The sequence below is a fragment of the Podarcis tiliguerta genome (genome assembly GCF_965153285.1).
Source record: "Podarcis tiliguerta genome assembly, chromosome: 12".
Classification (NCBI taxonomy): Eukaryota; Metazoa; Chordata; class Lepidosauria; order Squamata; family Lacertidae; genus Podarcis; species Podarcis tiliguerta.
In genome coordinates, this window is record NC_139545.1 from 39,337,419 (window position 1) to 39,362,619 (window position 25,201).

General features: G+C 43.7%; 1 protein-coding gene across 12 annotated transcripts in view; it reads right to left on the reverse strand.

Annotated features, from left to right (window-relative positions):
- The window catches only part of ABI1 (abl interactor 1), a 95,586-nt gene extending 70,608 nt beyond the window's left edge, over positions 1-24,978 (reverse strand). For 9 of the 12 annotated variants that reach the window (XM_083406598.1, XM_083406599.1, XM_083406595.1 and 6 more), the window contains exon 1: positions 24,625-24,972. In XM_083406598.1, the coding sequence (XP_083262724.1) occupies positions 24,625-24,741 (117 nt within the window). In that variant the 5' untranslated portion in view covers positions 24,742-24,972. Of the gene's footprint in view, positions 1-24,624 lie in introns of all 12 variants that reach the window. The other 3 variants (XM_083406594.1, XM_083406592.1, XM_083406601.1) reach the window with 1 other exon arrangement.
- Between the last annotated feature and the right edge of the window lie 223 nt (positions 24,979-25,201).

The following is a 25,201-nucleotide window of genomic DNA, read 5'->3' on the forward strand; positions in this document are numbered from 1 at the left end:
TGATAGACAACATGGTGTTATGTTAACATATGAGAGTGCTGGAGGTGAAATAGTTAAACAGGTTACCCAATCAGAACCCAGCGGGTAGAGTCAGAGGGACTATAAAACCAGCTCTGGGAGGGGCGAAGGGAGGAGTTCATTGGGAGTTGGGTGGTTGGTTGGAGTGGGAGTGAATTGGGATAGAGTCTGTGGGTAGGTTGAGTTAGTGTAGCAAAATAAGCTGAGTCAGGAACAGTTAGGAACTAGGAAGACAAGTAAATATCTGAGAGGTAATGAGAGAGCAGGTAGCAGAAGTTACAGGTCTGGACAGGCAACCCATGATTGTAATGGAACGATACCATTTATGAAACCACACGCTTGTTAAACTGCAATAAATAAACAGAAGTTTATGTTCCAATTTAACCCTGACCGGACTCAGTATTGTACCAGGTAGGGCCTGGGTGGTGGCAGCAAGAAATAAAGTGAGGGCACAGGGATCAATAGACGGTGAAACCTCCGGGGACCCTGTGTGATAGCCACACATGGCTTCCTCCAAACAATTCTGTTTTTTAAGGGTGCTGAGAGTTGTAGTGTAGACAATCTATCGCAGCCAATACACCTGGTGTACACCTGGTGCCTGCAACAGTTTCTCCCATTTGCAAAGGTGAACCTCCAAAAAAGTTGGAAACCCCCTGCTATTAACCACCGAGTACACAGTGGTCAATTGGTAAACCCAGAAAGAAACCTCCTAACAGTCGTCTTGCGGAATAAAGTAGGTATAGCTGAACTGACTCGAGGGGCCTACAGCAGCATGGTTATGGAACCGTCATCAAATGAGAAGCCAAGGAAATTGAGCCCAGATGGACGGTTTGGTTTGGGCTCCAGGGCAGAAATCCATTGCCCAGAGGCCTTGAAATAAAGCCTAGCCAACTTATGGAAAGGTTGTTTTTTTTTAAAGGGGGGGGGGGAAGAAGACCTCTTCCCAATGCTTGGCAAGCCTATGTGGGGAGAGAGTGGAGCAGCTACAATGGGGTGCCCATTGGGGAGCAGAAGGCAGAACAGTAACAGATGAAATGGGGTGGGCAGAGTGTTACAGGAGGGGAAATGGCTAGGCAGCAAGGGGGACCTCCAGGGGGTACCTTGCTCAAAGCCCTGTTAAGCCCATCATCAGCGCAGATTTCAAAAATGTTCAAAACACAAGTCAGTCCAGGAAAGCCTGCCCAGGAACAGAACTGCATGTGGGTGGTGAAATATCACAGTTGCTTGGCTATATTCCAGGTCTACTAAACAAGCCAAGAAGCACCTTTATGTGAATTTTAATGTACCCTTCTTAATATATCATGGTTGCAGGGGGCGGGGAGTTACTTCTGCAACAGACTATAAGAAGCCATAAATTGCCCAAGGCTCTGGGAGGCTACAAGGTTAGGTTACATACAGCTTTTTTTTGCCCCAAAACGTACTGACTAAAATGTTAGGACTCAATCTAAAATGCAACATATCCCTTCTTCCCCCCCGCCCCCAACTAACCACTGGTAGAACCGACTAATAAAAATCTAGCAAGCAAGAAAAAATATCAATGCACATGCAGTCTCCAGTGAAAGCAATGATGGAAGTCTGAAGCGTAAGCTTTTATATTCCAAAGATATATAGAGAGATTTTCAGTAACCAAGGCAAAAACGTACAAATATATCAAAAAGATAAACAAAGTCGGGGGGGGGGGAGTGAAGAAAAACGACCATCTTAGTCACAGAGTTATTCAAAGAATTAAGTTTGGCAGGGGCAACCTGTGCCATTTCTGTGTCCATGGAAATTCAGAGCAAAGAAAATGGCAGGGGATTTTGAAAGTGTAACTGAGTTGAGAGACGGCTTTGTTAATGTAGTGGGCCCTTAAGATTGGGGCAACAAAATATACATACTCCCCTTTATGTCTTACAAAGGATCATACTGGTATGGATGGAAGGAAAGCTATTAGCCATTAAAAAAACACTCAGTTACACAAAGGCCCAGCAGCATACATTTAGTGGGGGTGTGGGGTGTGGGAGTAATACTGTATGGATTTCAAAGACATGAAAAGGCAATGCTTTTTCTGGTAAAAAAAATAAGGTTCTGGTGCTCTTGATGTGAAGTGTTGTGGGTGCTAGCACAAAATGGCTGCTAATAGGTTGGTGTGGGCCTAGCCAGTACTCCATCCTGATAAATACTGTCACCATATAAGAGCACTGCTTATAGAAGAGCCTTCCAAACTGTGTGTCGCGACACATCAGCGTGGCAGCTACAGTGTGTAGGTGGGTTTTGCAAACGCTCCCTGTGCTCCTCTCAGGGATGAAAAGGAGTTAATTTAACTTCCTGTTTGCTAGCAAAACTGAATTACTGTGTTGCGAAATGATGCATATCTAAAAAAGTGTGTCACCAACATGAAAAGTTTGGAAAGTCCTGACTTTGAGGAATTACTATTCCCAATACGAAATTATTCCCAAATAAAATAAGGCCTACTGGTGTCATAATACTAGAGCATGTTTAGGTAGAAACCATAGTATGGTGCCTTAAATGTTGTTGACATCCCAGAACACATGCAGTAAACAAGTTTAGCAAAGCTAGCCACCCGCAGATCAGTTCACATCAGAACTGAACAGGGTTAAATTCCTCAGCATCACTCACTTTACATCATGGTTTCCAATCCTAGTTTGAAACCAATGCTTAACCTTAAGCCTAACTGTGGTTAAGGGAAAAAACAAACCATGGTTACACAGCAGTGGGGATCCGTAGCATTTTAATATTGCTACTTCTTTCAGAATGAAGAACTGCATGAATTTCCTTACTGAATACCAGAAACTGTACTAAAAAAATTGGAGAACCCATGTTAGAAAATGAAAGTGAGGACTGTGAAAACAAGGACTGACTCTAGAAAGAAATACAAGTATATTTTTCCAATTGGATAAAGCAGAGCAATCACTTCAGGCTTTTAAAACCACCTCCAAATGACAGAAATGTTTACCACTATATGTGAAGATTATTCTTGCAGGCAGTGATCTACAAGAATAATTTTCACATCTAGTGGTAAACATTTCAGTCATTTGAAAGTGGTTTATCCAATTGGATATATATATATATATATATATATATATATATATATATATATATACACACACACACACACACACATATATACACAACGGGGTTCAAACTAAGGTAAGTTGGGCTATCTGATGCACACCAAGGACACTTATTACAGGAATATGTCAACATGGTCATTCACCATCATTGCCAAATTACCAAGCAATTACTTGCTTCTGTGTTCAGCCAGTTTATAGGCAGATTTGTTCAGCACGACTATCTAGCGTCAGACGACACACAAGCCATCAAGAGTAGTCTCAGTGGACTGGAAAGCGAGACACAGACTTAGCATGTTTACAATTAGGTCTGGGAAGAAGAGCTAGAGTTATTAAAAGAAGCCTTTTGAGCAGGAACAGGTATGTTTATAATAAGCCTGTAGTAATTGGGAGACTCAAGGTTGGATTATACACTGCTAATTATGTATGCATCTACTTTTAATTCTCCATCTGCGATTTCTCAGAGACTATTTACAAAATGGTTTCCCTATAGACTGTCTAGATATTATTGATTATTTTTTTTCCTGTTACCATTCTTGTCTGTTACTAATGGGGCTTGAAATTAAAACAGCTTAATGTTTACTTTGCTTGCAGGCCGCCATCCATAACACAAGATTGTCTCCAGGATCAGAGTTTATCTAGAGTGTCAATCCGGTTTACCAGCAGAATCGCAGAGAAATGTAACAAAACACACAAAATACAAACAGAACGTATAAAATGTCTATTAAATTGCAATGTGCCATACAAATAAAAAATAACCATGCCAATTACTATGGAATAACCAGTAAGGGTCTATTTCTACTAAATGTAGTCTTTATCATGTTAGTATGAAAAAGCCCTAATTTTGTGTGAAAAAATGGACTATGGAGTATTCCATAGCAATTGCTATTATTTATGTATTGTTTATATGACACTTTGCATCTATAAAAGTATTAAGATTCTCATAAGTTCTGGGACTTGTTTGTGGAGTTGCAGAAACGACACACAGTGTTAGAAACTGGGGTAGAAGAGCTAGGAGCCAAATGACTTCTGGGACCTGGGTTGTGGGTGCCGAAACAGAATGTCTAGTCGCCACAGGACGGGGGTCGACAACACTTTTTATTTATTATATTGATAAGTATGAATTAATATCCAATTCACATAAGTGGCACATTGTTAATATCATATTTTAGGCAGAAATTGTTAATGCATGTTTAGTGTTTACAATAAAAATATTGGCACCATACTTCAGTATTCAAAACATTCTACTCTTTATTGTTAAACTCCTTAAAATATTGTCTATCCTTAACATTTACCGGTACTTTGAGGCTTCAAAGCACATACATTTCAGTAATCCTTGAGGGTTACCCAGGCACAAAAAATGGCACCCAGACTTTTTGAGGTGCTTGAAAATGGAGAATCTTTGGGCGCAAAATGCACCTGGCACCCTGCTAATTTCGAACCCTGATGACACAGGATTAATAAAAACTTGATTTAAGAATATTCAACTTCTAGTTAACCACAGTGCAACACACTCCCTTCCCCGAAACAGTACCCAAATGGCCGTCACAAAAACTGGGAACAGCATGAGCTTAGCTGTGTTCCGCCATCTTTACGCATGTTAATCTTGGCTGATAATGGAAGGCATACAAAAATTTAAGCCTAGCAGAGCTGACCTGAGTAACAATATATATTATTTAGAGAACACATGCTTGGCTAAATTAAAGACTAGAAAATAAAGTTCACTTTTCAAAACCCTGGGTCATAAAACTCCCATTAAACAAGATGTTCAAAAAGGAGTAGCTAAGGATATTGTAAGTATCAAAAAATGGGGAAATATGGCCCATATCTGTTAATGCACCAATTTCTAAACCTACTGAAAGCAATATTCTGTGAGTGGTTTATATTCTGCTCTTGAGTCTCCCGTTTCTGTAATTTTAATTACACAATAATAAATATTTTATGTTCTCTGTGCTAAAGGCAAAGCCTTTTGATTTTGTAACTAGTTAACACTACCCACACTCCAATTACCACAACTGCAGTGTCTTGAGAGCAGCTTCCTTCACATGTGCATATGCCCGCAAATAATAGTAACAACAACAACAACAACAACAACAATTTATTACTTGTACCCTGCCCATCTGACTGGGTTGCCTCAGCCACTCAATCCATTACATGTAATAGTATTCTGGAGGGAGTCTACAAGCACTTGGCCCAATTTAAGTAAGCATTCTCTCTACCCTGGGGGTGGGTACCCTTTTCAGCTTGAGGGCCGACTTCCCTTAGTGTGCAACCTTTTGGGGGGCCAGTGATGAAGAGCAAAAAGTGAAGGGGACCAGAAGCAAAAATGAGCAGAGCAATAGATGTGGCTCCTGCCTTTGTACAGGAGTCTACACTCCAGCCGTGCAAAAGTCAGTGTTTTCTACAAACACATACTTCATCAGGCAAGAAAGAGGCGAGCTTAACATGACACAGAGCAGGTGTAGCCTGAGTTGGGGGGAAGAGCCAGGTAGAGAAGTCTGGTCTGGAAGGTCACTTCTGGCCCCCGCAAGGTTCCTTTACCTGTGATATATTCCATTTAATGACAGTTGCAAAGACCACAGCATTACACAGAGCTCAATAAGAAGAGACAGCTACAGAACAGAGGTTGGGGGTGGGCAGAGTAGACATGCTGAGTAAGTTGTCCTTAAGGCTGCCATGCACTTCCGTAGCCTGCTGGCACAGCTGAGCCACTGTTAAGAGATTACAGAGCCTCGCAGTGACACTAAGCACATGGCAGGTCATCATTAATTTATCAGCTTCTATCAGAACAGGGCCTTTGATGGCATAAGTGTCAGAACAAGACCGACGCTCATTCGATCATCATCACCGAATGGCATGTTCATCTAAACCAGAACAGTGTTCGATAGACCAAAAGAACAACTTAGTTTCTCTAAGATGAGCCTAAAGCACTGAGGGCAGCTATCTTTAAATTCCAGAATTCCAGCCAGCCTTACATGGTGTGGTAAGAAGAAAAAAGAACACGTTCTGCTCCCCATTGATCATCATGGTCACTTTTGTGTACAATAGGTGCATCTAAATTAAAATTAAAAGCTCTCAGTTCAGTGGAGAGGCAGGAAAACTTCAGATTAAGTCCCAACCCAGTACATAAGCACAAATTTCCAGTCACAAACAACCACTTGGCAGAAATAAATGGTGTCCCCCTAAATAACATTCTGCCTCTACTTTGTTTCTATCAATGAAGTAGTAGGGTTGGTCTGTAGCAGTAATTTATTAAATTTGAACCTTACTGTTCCCAAAAATTATTCCCTTGTCATGAAGATGGTGCACTTGCCTTTCCATTAGATTTACTGCCTATGTGTCATTATTGGCTATATGGTTCAATTCTTGTAATAATTTAATAAGATACAAGAATATTTAATAATTCATTTCCTTCATCCTCCCTCCTATTTTAGTTCTTTCAGCTGCTTTATTTCTTCTCTTCATTTTTGCAAAATATCTCTAGGTTTTCCAGGGCTATGCATGGCTATCCATGCCTGCCTCCCACTTAAGTCAGACTTTTATCCTGTGATCTGACCACAAAGATCCCCAGAAAGGACCACATTAATCTGGCAACCACAAACCTACAGTTAAAACTGGAAATGCTTGGGCAGGGGGAAGAAGTGGGGAAATTAACCTGGTGCCTAAATACTAAATGTTGGTGACTGGCAGGTTTTACAAGGGAGAGTGTTTCAGAATAGAAAAATGTCTGTCTCTGGTGAGGTAGCAGCCACCACCTCACCTCTAAAGCCAACACACACACACACACACACACAGAGAGAGAGAGAGAGAGAGAGAGAGAGAGAGCACAGAACATCCTAGCCATTGGGTATGTTCACATCATATGGCAGAAGGAAGTCCTTATACCAGTCCCTGAACTTTTTGGGCATTCTGGCTCAAAACCAGCACCCTGCATTGTGATAAGCACTGGTAAGACAGCTAACATATTTTGAAACCACTAAAGTTTTCTAACACCAGAATTGGGGGTATCAGTCTTTCTCCTGCCTTTCTAAAATGAATTTATGAGGAAGAGGACAGAGAGCAGAAACCTCTTCTGAGTCCAAATGCCATTTGGCTACTACTCTCCAAAATGTGTTTCCTTTGTGGCCGTTGCAACTGGTCACTATCGGATCAGTTTTTAAGAATTGGTCCCTGCGTGTTTGGAATCTAATCTTTCCTCCTGCCTGTTCATTCCTGTTTACTAAGAGTGAAAGCCTGTGGGGGCAGAGATGGTCCGTCCCCCCCCCCCCCCATTTATTAAAACCATTTATATACCACTCTTCCCCTTTTAAAGAAAATTCCACCAGGGCAATATACAAGAAAACAGCAGAAAAAGGTGCACTCAAATCCAAAGTTAAAATAACATTAATTTTTTTATTTAAAAAACCCCACCAAATTACAACAGTAACAATAATCCATGGTAGCAAAACAAGTTCCTATAAATCCATCACCAGAAGCTGGGTATTATTTTTTTATTTAAAAACCCCCCAGCAATGTGTGGGTGAAGATGTGAATCTGTAATAGTCAATGAGACAATGCCATGGATAGGGACAAGGGGTTAAATCTCTGTCCAGCACTTTTAGAACTGTTTTGGCACTCAATCACAAATAAAGCAGAAAAACAGGAATGCAGTTATGAGGTCTAGGTGGAATTGCAGGTACGTCCTTCATTGTCTCCGATCTTATCCTTCCTCCCCATCACTTTTTGCCATCAGAAATTTGTCATTTTAACTGCTTGGCCCATGGCATTCACGCCGTCATTCCACCCAGTTCCATGCGGCCGTGCCCAGTCTCTGTAACCTTCTCCCTACAATCTTTCCCGTTCCATTAAGTGTCTATGGAGGTTTCCCTTTCACATCACCACACCACTCCCAAAGACGCAACTCGGCTGTAGCCTTTTGCCGTCGCTTAATGGCCCCCGTGAGACACAGGATTTTGTTCTCAATTAGCATTGCTGCTGCACTGCTTCCTTAAAATGTACATCACACCCCACTTGCTCGCCCCCATCACTGAAGTTCAACAAATGGTCTTCTGTTTGCTCCAGGCTCTGCATAACCCTCAGCCTGCAAAGGAAGGTGGGACTTACAGACCCAAAAGCAAAATGTGGATGCATGGAGCCTGACCTACGAGCGAGCGAGCGAGCCTACACAACATCCTCACCCCCAGCAGAATGCAAAAGTTAATCAGGAGTCCCAATGGACAGGTGCCTGTGTTTTTCCTGCCGTGAGTGTTAAACACACAATTTGTTTTATCCTGGAAAGTGTCGATTTGCTCAAGAGGCATAGATTTCTAAAAGTAGGCAAAACAGTTGCTTTCATACCGACAGCTGTAAACAGCAACTGCTCTCCAAGGGTACGGGGGGGGGGGCAGGAGGGGGCAGGATTCCCAGAGAATCCTATTTAGTCTTCCGTTTAGTTTTGCATTTGTGCCAATATACAAGGCAAAAGGAGCAGAAGAGGTTTAGATTTTCCATTTGACTCCTGCGTGTGTGTTTTTAAAAATGGTATTGCATTTAACTAATAGGGGCAGAGAAAGCCAGGCACCAGGTTGACACTTAATCATAGAATTGTAGAACTGGAAGGGACAAGGCTCAACTAGTCCAACCCTCTGCAATGCAGGAATTTTTTGCCCAACATGGGGCTCAAACACATGACCCTGAGATTAAGAGTCGCATGCTCAACCAACTGAGCTATCCATCAGAGCCCCAGCAAGGAGTCCTGCCCTCCTGGACAGCCAGCACAACTACTATAGGACCTTCCCAAACTAGACTGGGATGGGGGGTATCCCCAAGGCAGTCATAGGACCAAGAAGTTTACAGGCATATCAGCTGGGTCCTTAAACCAGCAGATAACACCAACTTGCCTTTTCCAAATGATTGCATTTGACAAGACTGGACTGACAGCTCTCAGGTGAGAGGGATATGCTACTACAGTGGTACCTCGGGTTACATACGCTTCAGGTTACATATGCTTCAGGTTACAGACTCCACTAACCCAGAAATAGTGCTTCAGGTTAAGAACTTTGCTTCAGGATGAGAACAGAAATTGTACTCCGCCGGCACGGCAGCAGCAGGAGGCCCCATTAGCTAAAGTGGTGCTTCAGGTTAAGTACAGTTTCAGGTTAAGTACAAACCTCCGGAACGAATTAAGTACTTAACCCGAGGTACCACTGTAGTTCCAGCCAAGGGCCAGTCAGGTATTAAGGAACAGTAATGGACTAGATGAGGGCAATAAATTGAAACTCAATCCTCAGGAGGCAGAGATGTGCTGGGGGGTGCTTCAACCAGTCCTGGGTGATACCTGCATTCTCCCTAGAGCAGGAGAGACCTCCAGATGTTGCAGAGGCTGTAACCCTATCATCCACTATCACCCCCAACACCTGTCATAATGAATGGGGGCCTGGTAGGGAGTTGAAGTTCAACAGAGCTACAGGTGAGCCACCTGGCACAAAGGATCAGGTGCTCAGTCTGGAAGCGCTATCAGATCTATCTTTATCACCTGTGGCTACCTCGGAACAGTGGTACCTTGGGTTACAGATGCTTCAGGTTACAGACGCTTCAGGTTACAGACTCCGCTAACCCAGAAATAGTACTTGGGGTTAACAACTTTGCTTCAGGATAAGAACAGAAATTGTGCTCTGGTGGTGCGGCAGCAGCGGGAGCCCCCATTAGCTAAAGTGGTGCTTCAGGTTAAGAACAGTTTCAGGTTAAGAACGGACCTCCAGAACGAATTAAGTTCTTAACCCGAGGTACCACTGTATACAAGTTTAGGAAACAAGCAGCAAACAGCATCATGCAACATGCGGGTGCATTTTCTATTGTAAATAACTGTCTTGAAAGTTGCAGTCCTCCCCCTCACTCACAACATCTGCCCATGTTGTGTGATGCCAATATTACTGCTTCTATACTCAGCGAGAGTGTTCCTGACTAACCCATCCTCTCTTGTTGCACTTCCAATGAAAATAAGTTTTACTACTGTTTATGCTTGCTTTGCTCTGTAGACAAAACAGAGGAGCAGCTGGAAACCTATCTGGGGAGGTGCCTCTTTGAACAGAAAAGGCTAAACTGCATTCCAGCTTCAAAAGTTCTGATGTCCTGGAAGACTTACAAGGGGGAGGAGAGGATATTTCGACACTTTTAAAGGTTACTTTGTAAGATTTAATTTGTGTTCTAGCATGCACTTGCACTGATGAAGTTACTAATAACAGGCTGCAGAGCGTACGAGCATTGCAGCCTAACACCCACCAGTGATTAGGTAGTGTTTATTACATGTATATATTGCCTCCCATTAAAAGAAGTCTGGAATCAATTCATCACCAAGAAAGAAAAAAATCCACGATAAACTCACATAAACAGATTAAAAAAACAAATTAAAACAGCACAATATCATATCATTTGTGCTTCACAAATTCTTGGGGAACTGCAAATGTATTTGCCTGGATCCAAAATGATGGCAAGGTTGGTGCCACGCAGGCCTCCCTGAGGAGAAATTTCTATAAACAGGGGGCTACTACAGAAAAGACCCATTCCCATACTTCCACCCTCCGGACCTCCCTTGTGGTGGCACACAATGAAAGGCCTCGGATTATGATCTCAGGACCCAGGCATTTTTGAGGACTGCATTTTGGTCGATCATTTGAGGCTGAGTTTTATAGTTCCCTTTTTTTGTACCTCGTAAACACTGGTGGCACACCACACATATACTATGGTTAGCCGTTATTTATATTTTTAAAAGAAACAGTGCAATTGGGATTCTTAGTTATTGCAGGGTTAGCCTTTTTTTAAAGAGGGGGAGAGCACACGTGCAGCATAGTAACAAATTCACATCTCTAGTTCACGATAAGAAATTCCGTAAAACTGTTAATAGCACCGAGAAATTACATTAAGGCAACAGTGAACATTTATTTCCATATTATTCATTCACACAGTCATAAGCCCTACCGTTTGTTGTTCAACCTGGAAAAAAGTATGAACGCCCTTCCCTGACCACCAAAAGGTCCTGTTCCGTGAAAAATTAAATCCTTAAGGAGCACCTATCTGTATACTGAATAGCGCATTGCAAGTACCATGGCAAACAAGCTATGCTTAGTAAACTGGCAAATGTCAAAAAGTTCTTTACCTCAGCGAAGTGGGAGGTCAGAGTGGAGAATTTCTGTGAGAATATGTACAAGGTTCAATCGGGCAATATAAAATGGCCAAGATGGCTACAGCATGACTGATTTAGTACAAAGCTTGTTTTTCTAGCGTGATCACTCAAAACAAGAATGATAGTACATTCATTTCCAAATATGAGGCATTTGGAAGAGGAGTAGGAATCAAAAGTTTGGTTCCCTTCCCAACCTCAATGACTCACACTTAATCATCAACCTTACCCTTTACTCATCTGGAAATTAATTATAGTACAAGTGATTACACAGAAACATTGGCAGGCCTCACTAGATGACTGGCAAAAATAAGGACACTTTCTACTTCGACTACTATGCCTGTTTGCCCTTCAGGAACCAGCACACCTTGGCTTAGCAACATCACATAGGATCTTCAACTTTAAATTTCGTATCTTCCAGCTTCACCCAGAGGCACACTTACTTGGAAGTAAGCTCAATTAAACCAGTGTGGTGTAGTGGTTTGAGTGCTGAGCTGAGATCTTGGGAGAGCAGGGTTCAAATTCCCACTCACTTTGTGAGCTCACTTGATGACTTTGGGTCATGCCCTGTTCTCACACTAACCTTCTTCACAGGGTTATTGTGATGATAAAACAGGGAGAGGGGTACAACATACTCTACCTCTTGGGGGGGGGGGGAGTGGGATAAGTGTAGTGCAGAAAATAAATACATACAATGGGAGTTCGTTCCAAGTAAAAATGCATCAGTTTGCACTGTCACTTTCTGAACACGTGCTTTCCCAGAAAGTCCCATTGTGAAGAGTAACGACTACCTTAAACTCCAATTGGGTTGGATCTAAACTTATAGTGCAATCCTCCACATTTACTCAGAAGTCCCACTGTGTTCAATGAGGACTTTCTTTCAGATAAACATAAACAGGACAGCATTATAATTTAGACTTGTGATGTTTGTTTGTTTGTTTGTTTGGCTGTAAACTGCTTTGGGTAAAATAAAGCAACTAACAAATTTAATAAATAATGATGATGACTAAACCTCATTGAGTTCAAAGGGTCCTTTCCTAAGCATGACTAAGTTCCCATTCAACCCACTGATTTGGGTGGGACCAAAATCAGTGGTACCTTGGTTCTCAAACTTAATCCGTTCTGGGAGTCCTTTCGACTCCCCAAACCATTTGAAAACCAAGGTGTGGCTTCTGATTGGCTGCAGGAGCTTTCTGCATTCAATCGGACGTTTGGCTTCCGAAAAACATTCGCAAACCAGAACACTCACTTCCGGGTTTGCAGCATTCGGGAGCTGATTTGTTTGGGAGCCAAGCCGTCCGAGTACCGAGATCCCACTGAAATTTGCTCTAGGTCAAACCCAGTCACTTCAGTCTTCCCATCATAATTTCATACTTCTGTATGGTCCTTACTTTAAAACAGGGACAAACCAATATGGTGCCCTCCTGATATCGCTCGACTACAGTTCCCATCAGCCCTAATTCTTATCCTTGGCCGATTGTCAAGGATGATGACAGGTGTAGTCCAACATCACCTGGAGGACACCACATCGCCCGCCACCACTTTGAAACGAAGTAGACTAAGTGGAAATGAGGAAAACATCTTAGTCCTTACTCTAAACCCATCATTCCATGCTGTCAAGACAAAATCCTCTATTGCCAGGGCCTACCAGAAGAAAGCCATCAGAACAGTGGTTCTTAGCACACTAGGAATCAGAAGGAATGCCATCTTCTTCAGGAGGCAGCAACACAGCCTGAGTATGGGAACAGTACCAGAATTCTTGACAGGATCTTATGCTCCAGACAAGGGAGGAACAAGACACTTTGATGGGGGGTGATAAAAAAAGCCAAATGAACTTCTCCCATAGCAATTAACATCTACCATCAGGAAGCTGCCTTATGCAAGTCATTACATTAGGCTGTCACACAGGAAGGGGAAAGAAGGGATGCAAGACCATCATCAGCTCTGCTCCCCCCCTCCATCAACTGTTGCCTGGCAACAGCCATTATATCAGGCAGCCACAGAGGAGGGAAGATATACAGGACCATCCCACAGCTGAGAAAACAACAACTTTTCCTCTCCTTGAACCCCTCCAACCAAGCTGATTATTAGAATTTATAACTAAAAACTCATCCCCTTGTTTGCTTCTTCCTCCACCCTCCTCCTCTTCAACCCATTTTCCTTTTGTGTCATGACATTCTACAGTGTACAGGGACTGGTCTTCTTTTTTCCCTGGTCTGTAAGCTGCTCCAGGAGCCTTGTTGGGTTGAAGAGTTGGATAAATAATTCTTTGATTAAATACATAAGCCTTTATTATCATTATTTGAAATGAGATTATAAGGAAGGGACTACAGCTTAGTGGCAAAGCACATGCCTAGCACAGAGAAGGTCTGAGGCTCAGTTGGTGGGATGTCCAGGTCAGGTAGCGAGTGGTGGGAAAGACTGCCTGATACCTTGCAGAGCCAATGCCAGTCAAAGTAGACACAATGGGCTGGATGAAGAAATAGCCCATACTTTATAGCAGGTGTGGGGAAACTTGGCCCTCCAAATATTGCTGAACTACCCATCATCCTTGGCCACACTTGTTAGGGCTGCTAGGAGTTATAGTTCAAAGGTTCCCAACATTAGAGGATTTCCATATGTTTCCAGGACTTGGGCAAGAGCACCATTATGTTTTTCCAGTGTTTCCATTCCTTTCAAATGGGGCTTGCATAGGATAATGTCCTGATGGATTGTGACCCACAGGTGACCCCAGCCTGCCAGTCTTCACAGCACCCAAGTCTCTCATTCAAGATGGCCACCTCACCTTGCCTCATGGCAGGGCTCCCTTTGCATTTCAACCCTCACTCATTTGCAACAACCCACACTCCTTTGTGGCACGCTTACGCACACATTTTTATCACCAACTCTTTAACCTCTGCTGAAACTCTAGATGGAATAAACTTTGGGAGATTTTATTTAAAGGATGTGAATAATTTAAGACCATAAAACATGAGGAAGTGCCTAGGAATAATGGAAGATGATGCATCACTTTGTGAATTAGCTAGAGGATTGTTTGCAGAGCTTGCACCAACTTCAGAACACATCAAGTTTTCTAACTGCCACTAAACTATAAACAGACCTTGGGAGTTCATCTGCCATGAGAGTTTTTAAAGTTTGGAATGCAAACACAACTATGGAGCCCTTCCTCGCCATGGTAGGTACAGGAGTCAAGCATGCAGAACACGAACAGGGAACCTGTAGTCCTCCAAATGCTGTTGGACTACAGTTTCTATCAGCCCCAGCCATTGTGGATTATGATCAAGGGAAGAGTCCAACAAGGTTATCACATTGCTGCCACTAGAATACAGATAGCCAGTGCAGATGCCCAGTGATGCCTTCAAAGTTAGACTCTGATTAATGCTTTAGCCAAACCTAATCAGCTTGGCATGGCTTTCCTTCACCCCTCCCTTGGTTGCCAGTCAGCAATGGGGACCCATAAGAAAATGAACACCCTTCTCCATGCAGAGAGAACTAGATCTAACTTAAAGGAAAAACAACTCCAATATCACAGGAAAAAGGCAAGTCATTTTTTGGGTGAAGGGGAAACAATGCAGCCCCCCATCCCCTGGCCAAAAAAACCAGAAGAAGTGTGCATGCATATGAAAGCTCATACCAATAACAAGCTTAGTTGGTCTCTAAGGTGCTACTGGAAGGAATTTTTGTGTGTGTTTCAAACCAGGGATCATCTATGATAGGATAAGGGATGAGATGCCGACTGCACTCATTTTTCACGGACAGCTCATTTGAAAATGAACTGTCACAGATGTACCCTTAATGAACTGCTCTCTTTCAAACTAGCGATAAAACAGTCATTGATACCGAAGGAGGAAAGATCTCGAGTCATACTAAACACAAACGTTGATTTGTTGTTAGGAAGGAAATCTACTGAATGTAGGCTTAGATTAAAATTTTAGTATCTTTTGAAGTCTCTTGCTCACTAGTGCACTACAGTCCCTTCCATACTGCTGCACACAGTCCAAGGAGACCTGACCTACGAAAGGGCTCCCCCCCCCCCATGAAATTAATGTGTTGGATTCAAAAGTGATGCGTTTTTAATGCTGTCGGGGGAAATTGGTAAAGAGAGTTACCTACAAGAATGCGTACCAAAAAAGCCAAGACTTCTACGCTAACATAGTATTCCCTTACATATTCTCTACATCTCTTACATCATGCGTCAGCAGAAGATAGTCTATGGGCAATAACCAGATTCCCTTAGAGCACCGAGTGTTGGGCTAGTTTGGTCTTGGCCTGATCCCAAGCCCAAGCCATGTTTTTAAAGCAACAGTACAGGTAGAAGCAAGGATGCTGGCAGTCACTCCCTTATGGGATTACATAATACCTGTTCTGCAAGGGCTATACGGATAACAAATTTGCTTCTAGGCACAGTTCAAAGTGCCTAGAATGATGACTTTTAAAGGCCTTGATGATGGTTCAGGTCCCAAATAGCTTAGGTACCTACTCCTCCTATACCAGCAGTTGATGGGAAGCCTTTTAGACCTGGTGGGTTACCTCTTTATATCCGCCTATCCCTGCAGGCCAAATTTGACAGGTAGGTGGAACCACCTTTTTCTCAATCATATGACTTCATAAGGGGACAGCAATGACTTTCAAGCACCATGCAGGGCTTGCAAAGAGCCCTGTGCTGTGCTTTGAAGCACTACTGTTCAGCAGGCTTGCCTTCAGCTCCCCACCCATGGTACACAGGCAGGGAGTTCTGCAAAGAATTGCTGCGCAAGTGAGTTCCGTGTGAGGAACTTGCACAGCCAGACCAGGCGCGTCCCACACCTGATTTGTTTAAAACATTTTTACCCTGCCTTTCAAACCTTCATTCATAGTCACTGCAAACAGAATATTCTTCTTTTAAAAGCATGGAGCCAACCGTAAGAGGATAGTACTGTACACCCTCATAAAATGTGAGAAAAAGGCTGGAAGTTGTTGCCCCATCCCCCAAATTCTAATGTTCATTATTTATACAGTGGCCTGGATAAACCTATACCCCATTCATGAACATACACATCCCATACGAGTCAGGGATTCACAAGTTTTAAAGTAGTATTACCAATAACAGCAGTCATTCATGTACTGAGGTTGATCTGTTTACAAGTGTCACATTATTCTAACCCGACTGAAACTAGAATTGAATATGACCCTAAGTTTACATTTGATCTAATTAGTAGATTTTCCTTAGGCAAACTGCAAACACTGAAGCAAATAATGCATCTGCCCAGCATGAGAGAGAGAGAGGGAGAAATGGCAAATGCTTCCTTAAGTCTTTACTTATACTTATATTAATTAGCTCTTAATGAGACTTGTTGCAGGAGGATCCAACATATTACCCAATCTCCTGCAGCCAGGTGGGACAATACTCAACTGAAAACTGCTATGCAAACCAAGTCATCTTCATAGAATTGTAATTCGCCACCAATCTGATTAATATAATTAAATGGCTATGCTGTTTAGCCATGTCTTAAAAAATCGAGGACCAAAATGATGAATTGTGACTTGTATTTTAAGAGACAGGAATTCCCCTAAGGACTTCTGCTCACAGATGGAATATCATCTACCATCAACCTTGAGCCTAGAACAAGTCCACACAAGCGGCTCAGTTTCTGGACACTATTTTGCAGCTACATAATGACACACAAGCACCACCTTATTATACAGAAAATCCACTGAGTGCTACACATACTTACACGGGTCCAGCTTCCACCCAGAGCACTCCACAAAATCAGCTGTCTGCCCCGCACTCCTGGCTGCATACCATAAGTTCGTGAATATAAGCTGCACTGGGGGAAAGTGATGCTTATATTCAGGCCAATATTGTAATAATCCATACAACAGTGTGTGTGTGTGTGTGTGTGTGTGTGTGTGTGTGTATATATCTCTCACAAGCAAAAAGGAGCATAAAGAAGGTCACAAATTCATTCCCCAGCATTTCCATGTAGGGCTGGGAGATCTACTTGTCTGAAACTCTGGAGAGCCACTGCAAGACAGCATGGATGATATTGAGTAAGATGGTCAAATGGTCTGACTGAATATCAGGCTGGGCAGTGTAGAAAAACTGATCAAAACACCCACTTCTCTCTATCTATGTCCATCACAGAAGTAGCAGCTAAGGTTCTCTATTCTAAAGCAGCCTGGTTATAAAATAAATTACCTCACTCCATTTCATCTAGACATGTTTTTATCTCTCTCTCTTTTTTCACAGCAGTGAAGCCTACAAAACAAGATTTGGAAATTTTAAAGACAGATTTGCAATAATTCAGCTGTGCGATCTTCCCCCCATTAGTCAAATCCTAAAATCCCCGCAGTATTTGCATTAGCTTCCTTTTATTTATATTCAGTTCCTCATGCCTTCTCTGCATCCAGCAGCTGACACACACTTTTAATTTCCTCCATGCTTTGAACCTCACTGGCTCCTTTCAAGTCTCTTCCACCATCCTCCCCTTTTCATTCCTCTCAGATAAAGTGCTGATTACCTAGAAGGCTTATCTGACCCAGAGGGCTAGGGGAGGCTACTATCTAGAATTCTGTTTGGCTGCTGCTGCTTGCGTCACTGCACATGGTAGCCAGAAGCTTACTTTCCAGTACAATACAATATTGGCAGCTACAGCTTCGGCAGTCGGAGGAAGACAGAAATAGGATTCAAATCCAGAAGATTTGGACGGAGTAGCCCTTTGTCTTTTACAGTGATTAAATTTAGACTTTCACAATGAGAACTGGCAGCCTGGTTTAAGCCACACTTGTCCAAGCACACACACAGAAAAGCAAGATGTCAAATGGCTCTTTCAAGGTTAGGCGTCGCCAGAAGATCTGCATGTGCTCTGATCAAGAGACAGGTGAGAGACAAAACCTGTTCCATATCCGCTCAGCAGTATGGAGGTGGCGACAGAAGACAAGCCAGTCCCTTTCTATAGGATGCACTCCGCGCTTTCTTTCTATTAAGGCGTGGCGTGATTTTGAGAGCTCCAAGGCAGGGAAAGGAAATTACAGCTCTCCAGATGTTGTTGAGGCTACAACTCCGAACATCCCTGACCGCTGGTCATGCTTGCTAAGGCTGCTGGAGGCCCACAGGCACCTCATCCCTGCTTTAAGCTTTCATACGTGGAAATTCTTTTGGTAGATTAAGCCAAGAAGTAGAACTAGGATCGCCCAGTGAACTCCACTGACGTGCAAGGATTCAACTGTGGACCTCCCCGATACAAACCCAAACAGTCTAACCAATAAAGCACATGTTATGGTTGTTGCTTTCGTTCTTGTAGGTATACTGGGTGTGGTTTTTTAAAGTGAAGTGGGAGCCAAGCATTTTTCAAAAAAATTAAGCAAACACATCTACAGTGGTACCTCGGGTTAAGTACTTAATTCGTTCTGGAGGTCTGTTCTTAACCTGAAACTGTTCTTAACCTGAACCACCACTTAAGCTAATGGGGCCTCCTGCTGCTGCCGCGCTGCCGGAGCCCGATTTCTGTTCTCATCCTGAAGCAAAGTGCTTAACCTGAAGCACTATTTCTGGGTTAGCGGAGTCTGTAACCTGAAGCGTATGTAACCTGAAGCATATGTAACCCGAGGCACCACTGTATTCTTTAACTATGCATCTCCCTCATGCCTCCTTTTTTTTTAGTCATGCATCTTGAGCTGCTACGACTTGCTTTCCACAGGGAAGGAAGTTGGGACAAGAACGTGCAATTCAACAAGCACTGGAAACTCAGTTTGAATCCGATGCAAACACCAACTGCAGAGATTTCTTTCCCAGCCCCCAGCTTGTATGCACACAGGCGCGCACACACACACACATAGCCCTACATTGCCCTGTGTGTTACATTCTCTAATCCTGGGGCAGCAGGACCATAGACATTGACACTACTAGCAAATTCAATCCCTTAGAAAAGTAATCTCTACACTAGTCCAACTGCAGAGCAGATGGCTTTGTACAACTGCTGGTATAACTCTGTCTTACACTAAAAATCAAATCAGTATTATCAACTTGTTTATCACTTTATACTGAATTGGGCTAAATCCACATAAAAGCAGAAAAATTAGGTATTAACCTAAAAAACAACAACCCACGAGTTCTTCCTTCTACACCTTAGCAAGGGGAAATACCTTTTCACCCCTCATTCACCCCCAGCTGTTGACATTCAGTTCTGTTTTAAAAGCAGGTTATGTGAGCTTATATGAGCGAATGCTAGTTATAATTTGGGGGGGGGGGGACTTATCCACACTGGGGTAAACGTATTTACAAGCTACTGTATTTGAAAAAAGCACAGTGCTGGACAGGTTTGCCACAACAAGAATGACACACATACACAAACACCAACCAACAGGTCAAAACATGTGCTGCAGTTACAACACCACAGTATGTGTCATATTTCCCATGAGTAAAACCAAAAGCAACCTCGCCTTTTTCAAGCATTTGTATCAGCAGCTTTCTTTGGGTGGAGCAAGAAAACTCTGAAGCAGGAGGTGGAAGGGGGAGGGGGCAAGGAAACTGCTTAACTCCTACGGTTGTGGAAAGGCAGGTCAAACTTTTAGCTGCTGGCAGTGCCAAGACGTAAAACCTGTTCTCCTCAAGCACTTCATGTGTAAACGCCAGTGTGGTCTAAACAGGAACAACATGCCAAATCATATTCAGGCTACATCTTGCTTGGTAAACGAAGAGGAAGAGAGCTTTTATGGGGAATTATGGGGGAAACCACTATGAAGGTTCATATAATATTACAAATGTGGGTACATTTGTAAGGATGGTTTGCCCTCAAGGCCTATTGCTGGCACAGCCGTACCCCTCTAGGATTCCCACACATCCTAAATTAGACCCAAGTTAAACTAAAGTGGAAAAAATGTGCAGCAAATTCCAAGCAATCCTGAGAGGGATCCATGCTAAGGTCATATGGCAGGCACATCAGCAGCATGAAATAAGTGCTCCCCAAGCTTTTAGTTGATGGATTCGTTAGAAGTTATGAAACCTAATGCAAGAATTGTGGTCTCCCGAGGATTTATAGAAGCAACAGAAAAGGGGGGAGGGCGACAAATGGTGCAAAGCAATAGCTATCCCAAGAGTGCCAATGCATTGTGCACTCTTCCTCAGGAGAGTCATGCTTAGTTATAGAAGATTCAGAGCATCATTGCAAAAAGCCTGCTAGCTGTAGAATGGCACACAAGCCATGCATCTGTATGTCACTGTATAGCTTGAACAGAGAGTCTAGCACCTTTCTTGCTTGGAACGAATGCTTAACTATCTGAGGCAAGGTGACCTACTCTAAGTTTTGTTTTCCCTTTTTATGCAAACTGCTTTGAGCGCAACTTGAATCATGAGTGAAGGGCCCAATTAGCGTTGGTGCATTGCCAAGACCTTGGCACGATATGCACTAGAGCCAATTAGATATCCAAATAAATAATATATTTGTGGGAAATGCGGTATATAAATAAATTGACTAAGGCTATAGCCCCTCCTACCACAACTGCACAGGACAGAACAACAGGAATTATATTCAAAATGCATTCCCCCACTTCTATCAATACTAATAGCACTTTTCATAAGCCTTCCACGTCTTTACAACAGACATGGAAGGTAGGTTAATATTATCCCCATATTACCGGGGGTGGAGGGTTTGGGAAGGGGGTAGAAGAGGCCAAGAAATAGGATTTTACTTAGAACCCAGTGAAGTCACAGCAGAAGTGATCCGGGACATTCCCACTATAGGCTCAGTCACTTGATCCTTGTAGTATGTCAGATGCAGAGCTTCCTACAGAAGTTCCCCTTTAGATGTTACCAAGAAGTGCCACAAGCTGATTTTTTTATTTTTGGGGGTGGGCGAACACAAACACCAAGCTGGCAGCCCTGATGAGTAACATCTGAAGCCACTCGAGAGTCAGAACTTCCTTTTAGAATATATCACATAGTGTACAGCCTCTAAAACACGGCTAGTCCATGTTTTTCCTGTATCTAAAGAACAAAATATTGAAGACTCAGTGGGAAGCAGAAAATACTTTGCTGCCTATCCTCACTTGACACCAGGTGGTGATGTGGGGGAAGCAGAAAGTTTGGTCACATTAAGGGAGAAAGAGCATTTAATTAATAAACTCACATTTGATTTTTTTTTCAACTACTGATGACAGCAGATTGATGTGTTTAAGCATAGATCTGACCCAAAAATCTAGAAAGGTGGATTCCTTTTTCATAAAAACAGTGCACGATTACAGAATGACTTCCTGCTTATTTCCCACAGGTAGAAAAGAAATTTTTCAAAAATCTTAATATTGAGCTTATCTGCACACTGTTTCTTTTCCAACTCTCATCCCACTCCTTGATCAGTAAGAAGAGTGGGGTTTTTTTTATTTTGTGCTTTAAAATATCATGCATTTAATATTTTATGCACTCCAGGCTTCCTAAAGTACATTGTCATATGCAACTGCATAAAAACACACATATTATATACATGCTTCTGTATATAATTTTATATATACTTAGGCTTTTTAGAAAACTGACAATGCACAAGCAGCTTGGGCATAAGTGGTTACTTGTTGCAAAGAGGTGGTCCAAAGCTTGATGGGGTCAGAACTGCCAATTGTGTTTCTAAATCCATTCAAAGCAGATTCCTCCTCCCACCCTACCCCACAGCCTGTCTCTACAGACACTTTTCTTCTAGCCAAGCACACATTGCTACTAGAGTTCAGCTGAGGAGAAAAACACCACAGGAGGACAAACTGTGATGAGGCAGGCAGGCACAGGTTCTGCACTCATCCACGTACTCCATTTGCTGCTCAAACATGAATCCCCAACACCCTTCATTCTGTGCGAATGGGGGAGGTAAGTGTTTAAGCACATAGCTCTGCCATAGTCACAACTAATTTGGGCCTTAACTTTTCAATGAAAAATGTTACTTGGATGCAGAGAAATATTCCAAGTAAAGGCAACATGGAGAACATTCAGACAGCGATACCAAACCACTCCCAAATTCAGTGCATGCCATAATAATAAAAAAAAAATGGGTATGAGAGGGAGAGAAATCTACTGTACAGTCATACCTCAGGTTGAAGTAGCTTCGGGTTAAGTATTTTCAGGTTGCGCGCTGCAGCAACCAGGAAGTAACTAAGCGCGTTACTTCCGGGTTTCGCCGCTCGCGCATGCGCACAGTCAAAATGATGTCACGCACATGCGCAGAAGCGACGAATCGCGACCCATGCATGCGCAGACACGTGGACGTGGGTTGCGTTCGCTTCTGGATGCGAACGGGGCTCCGGAACAGATCCCATTCGCATCCAGAGGTACCACTGAATATACTTATCACCACATAACTTTGCATGCAGAAGCTAGGAAGGGTAGTTAATGCTGGAGGCAAGCCTAAGGAAAGGTCCTTGGGACGAAGCAGCGTGAAGCCTAGATTATAGCCAGGCAAACATATGCAGCATGCAACAGGTTCCACAGTACTTTTATCTAGATTTTTTAAAAATAGTGAAGTTGCTGTAGCCTTTTCCTAAATATTATCCCCACAGAAATGTGTGAAAATAATCAGTGGGGACAGTGGCTGCAAACCTATGAGCATCTAGCGTAGGACTGCCATTCAACTTAGTGGGGCGCACTCCCAAGTAGACACACACAAAGGATTGTGCTGTTTAAGCCCTTTAGAAGTTACAAAGATCATTTAGACGGGTAGAAATGCATTTGAAGCACGCACACATACACAAGGCTAGTAGATAGACTGGAAAAAGGAGTAACAAATAAGATTCTTTTCCTCAGTAACGTAAAGGCCCCATCAGAACTATGTATTTAAAAGCAGTACCAAGCCACTTTAAACAGGCATGGCTTCCTGCAAAGAATCATGATACCTGTATTTTGTTAAGGGTGCTGAGAATTGTTAGGAGACCCCCATTCCCCTCACAGTGTTACATTTCTCAGCGTAGTTTAATAGTCAATCCATTTCCCTAGGGAACATTGGAAACTGCAGTTCTGGGAGGGGACTAAGGGTCCTCCTAACAGTTCCCAAAATTGTCTGGGAGAAACCATACCTGTTTAAAGTGGTTTAAAGTAGTGCAGATGGAGGCCTTAGACACAGGTTCTCTTTCATGGAGCCTAAATATTTCACTCCAGAATGTATTAATTATATGAAATAAACAGGTCAGCCCATTTTGAGGAGAACCAGCGTATCCTTTTAAAAAAATAATGCTTTACTTTTCCTGGCTGCATACCTGCAGCTCCCTTCTCTCAGAAATTTATCGTTTCAGCAATCTAGCACCATGCCAGGAACACAATTCATTTGGACTTGGTATGAATTACACACCAAATATTAAATAAACAGTGTCCACAGAGAATTCGCTTGCATTATTAAATTACATGAAGTAATTTATAAGTGTGTGCGGCGTGCGCATGCATACACAAGCATGAGACAGGGGTGGTTTTTTCCCCACCCCCACCCCGCTTCCCTTCTTTCACAAATTCAGGATTTCACATTACTACAGTAAACAAGCCAAAGAAGTCTCACTTCAAAAGTCATTTCGCTGCATTCATTTCGACATATTTGAAGTGGAGGGGGGGGGGAGGCATAACCCTCACAGTCTGATGTAATATACTCTCTCTTTCTACTTCCAGTTTTCTCAATGGCTTTTAAACCGCACACAAACACATACAAATTGAGATATGATCAGAACCCCAAAGGGAAACTAATGGAGAGAGGCAGAGAGAGAGAGAGAGAGAGAGAGAGAGAGAGATGAGGGGAAGCAGTCTGAAGGTAAACAGGCAGGGCTCTTGCTAAACCCATGAACCATTTCTCCCCCACCCAGCCAGCCACTTCTGCCTCCAGACGTTCACAGAAACACAGGGAGGGCTGTAGAAGAAGATACCCTTACAGACACACCCTCAGATCGGAGCAGACGGAATAGCCACCGTCCATTAAACACCCCCCTACCCCACCCCAGGCGTTTCAAGGGAAACACAGCCCCGAGGTGGAGCTGGGTGGGTGGAAGAGAGGAAGCCCTCGTTTGGTTCAAAAGTTTAAAGGGAAACGCCGAGGGATTGGACTGGGGGAGGGTCGGGGTGGAGGGGAGAAGAGGGCGACACCATGTCTCGCAGCCTGGGCTGGGCGCTACAATGTGCCCGGAGAGGCTTGCCCAGTGTCTGAGCTGGGTGCCTCTTTCGCCTTCACAACAGCCCTTGCCCACTTCCTGTGTGTGTGCGTGTTTGTGTGTGTGTGCAAGAGAGCGCGCGCGCGCGCGCGTGTGTGTGTGTGTCTAGGGGAGGTCCTCCCCCCCCCCTTCCCCCTGCCGTGAAGGCGAAGGGAGGCGACTGGCTTCCCCCTCCGCCGCCCCCCCAGGAAAGGCAAGCGAGGTCTCCCCGCCGGCGCTGCCTTCCCTCCTACCTACCTGGATGTAGTTGTTCTCGCAGTAGTCGGCGACCCTGGTGAGGTTCTGGTAGCTCTCGAGCAAAGCCCGCTTGCCAGAAGGGATTTCCTCCTCTAGTAACATCTGCAGCTCTGCCATTTTCCACCCCTCCGCATCGCTTCCTCTTGCATTAAAGAGACAGCGGGAGCTCCGCAAGCTCTCCAGCCAGCCCGCCTGGTATTGTGGGATTCCTCCTCCTTCTCCTCGCCTCGCTCTCGCCACAGAGACTTCGCTTCCCCCCGCCTCCCACCCACACCGAGCCGCTCTCGCTCTCGCCCGTCCCTCGCCAGCCTCCTTTTTCGCCCGCCTTCCTTCTCAGCCGCCGTCCCCCTCCCCCCCCCCGCCCCGCAGGAAAAGGCGACCGCAAGGCACGCCGGGAGATGTAGTCACGGCTCTTCCTTGCCTCCCTCCCTTCCTCTTTCCCGCTTTGCTCGGTCTATATTAGTAATAGGACGCGGCCGCCGTCATCTCCTTGCGCTCTGGCAGTGGCTTCGTTTCCCTGGGATCCGCGCGGGCGAACCCGGCAGGGTTTCCAAGGGATGGGAGAGTGACTTGGAAG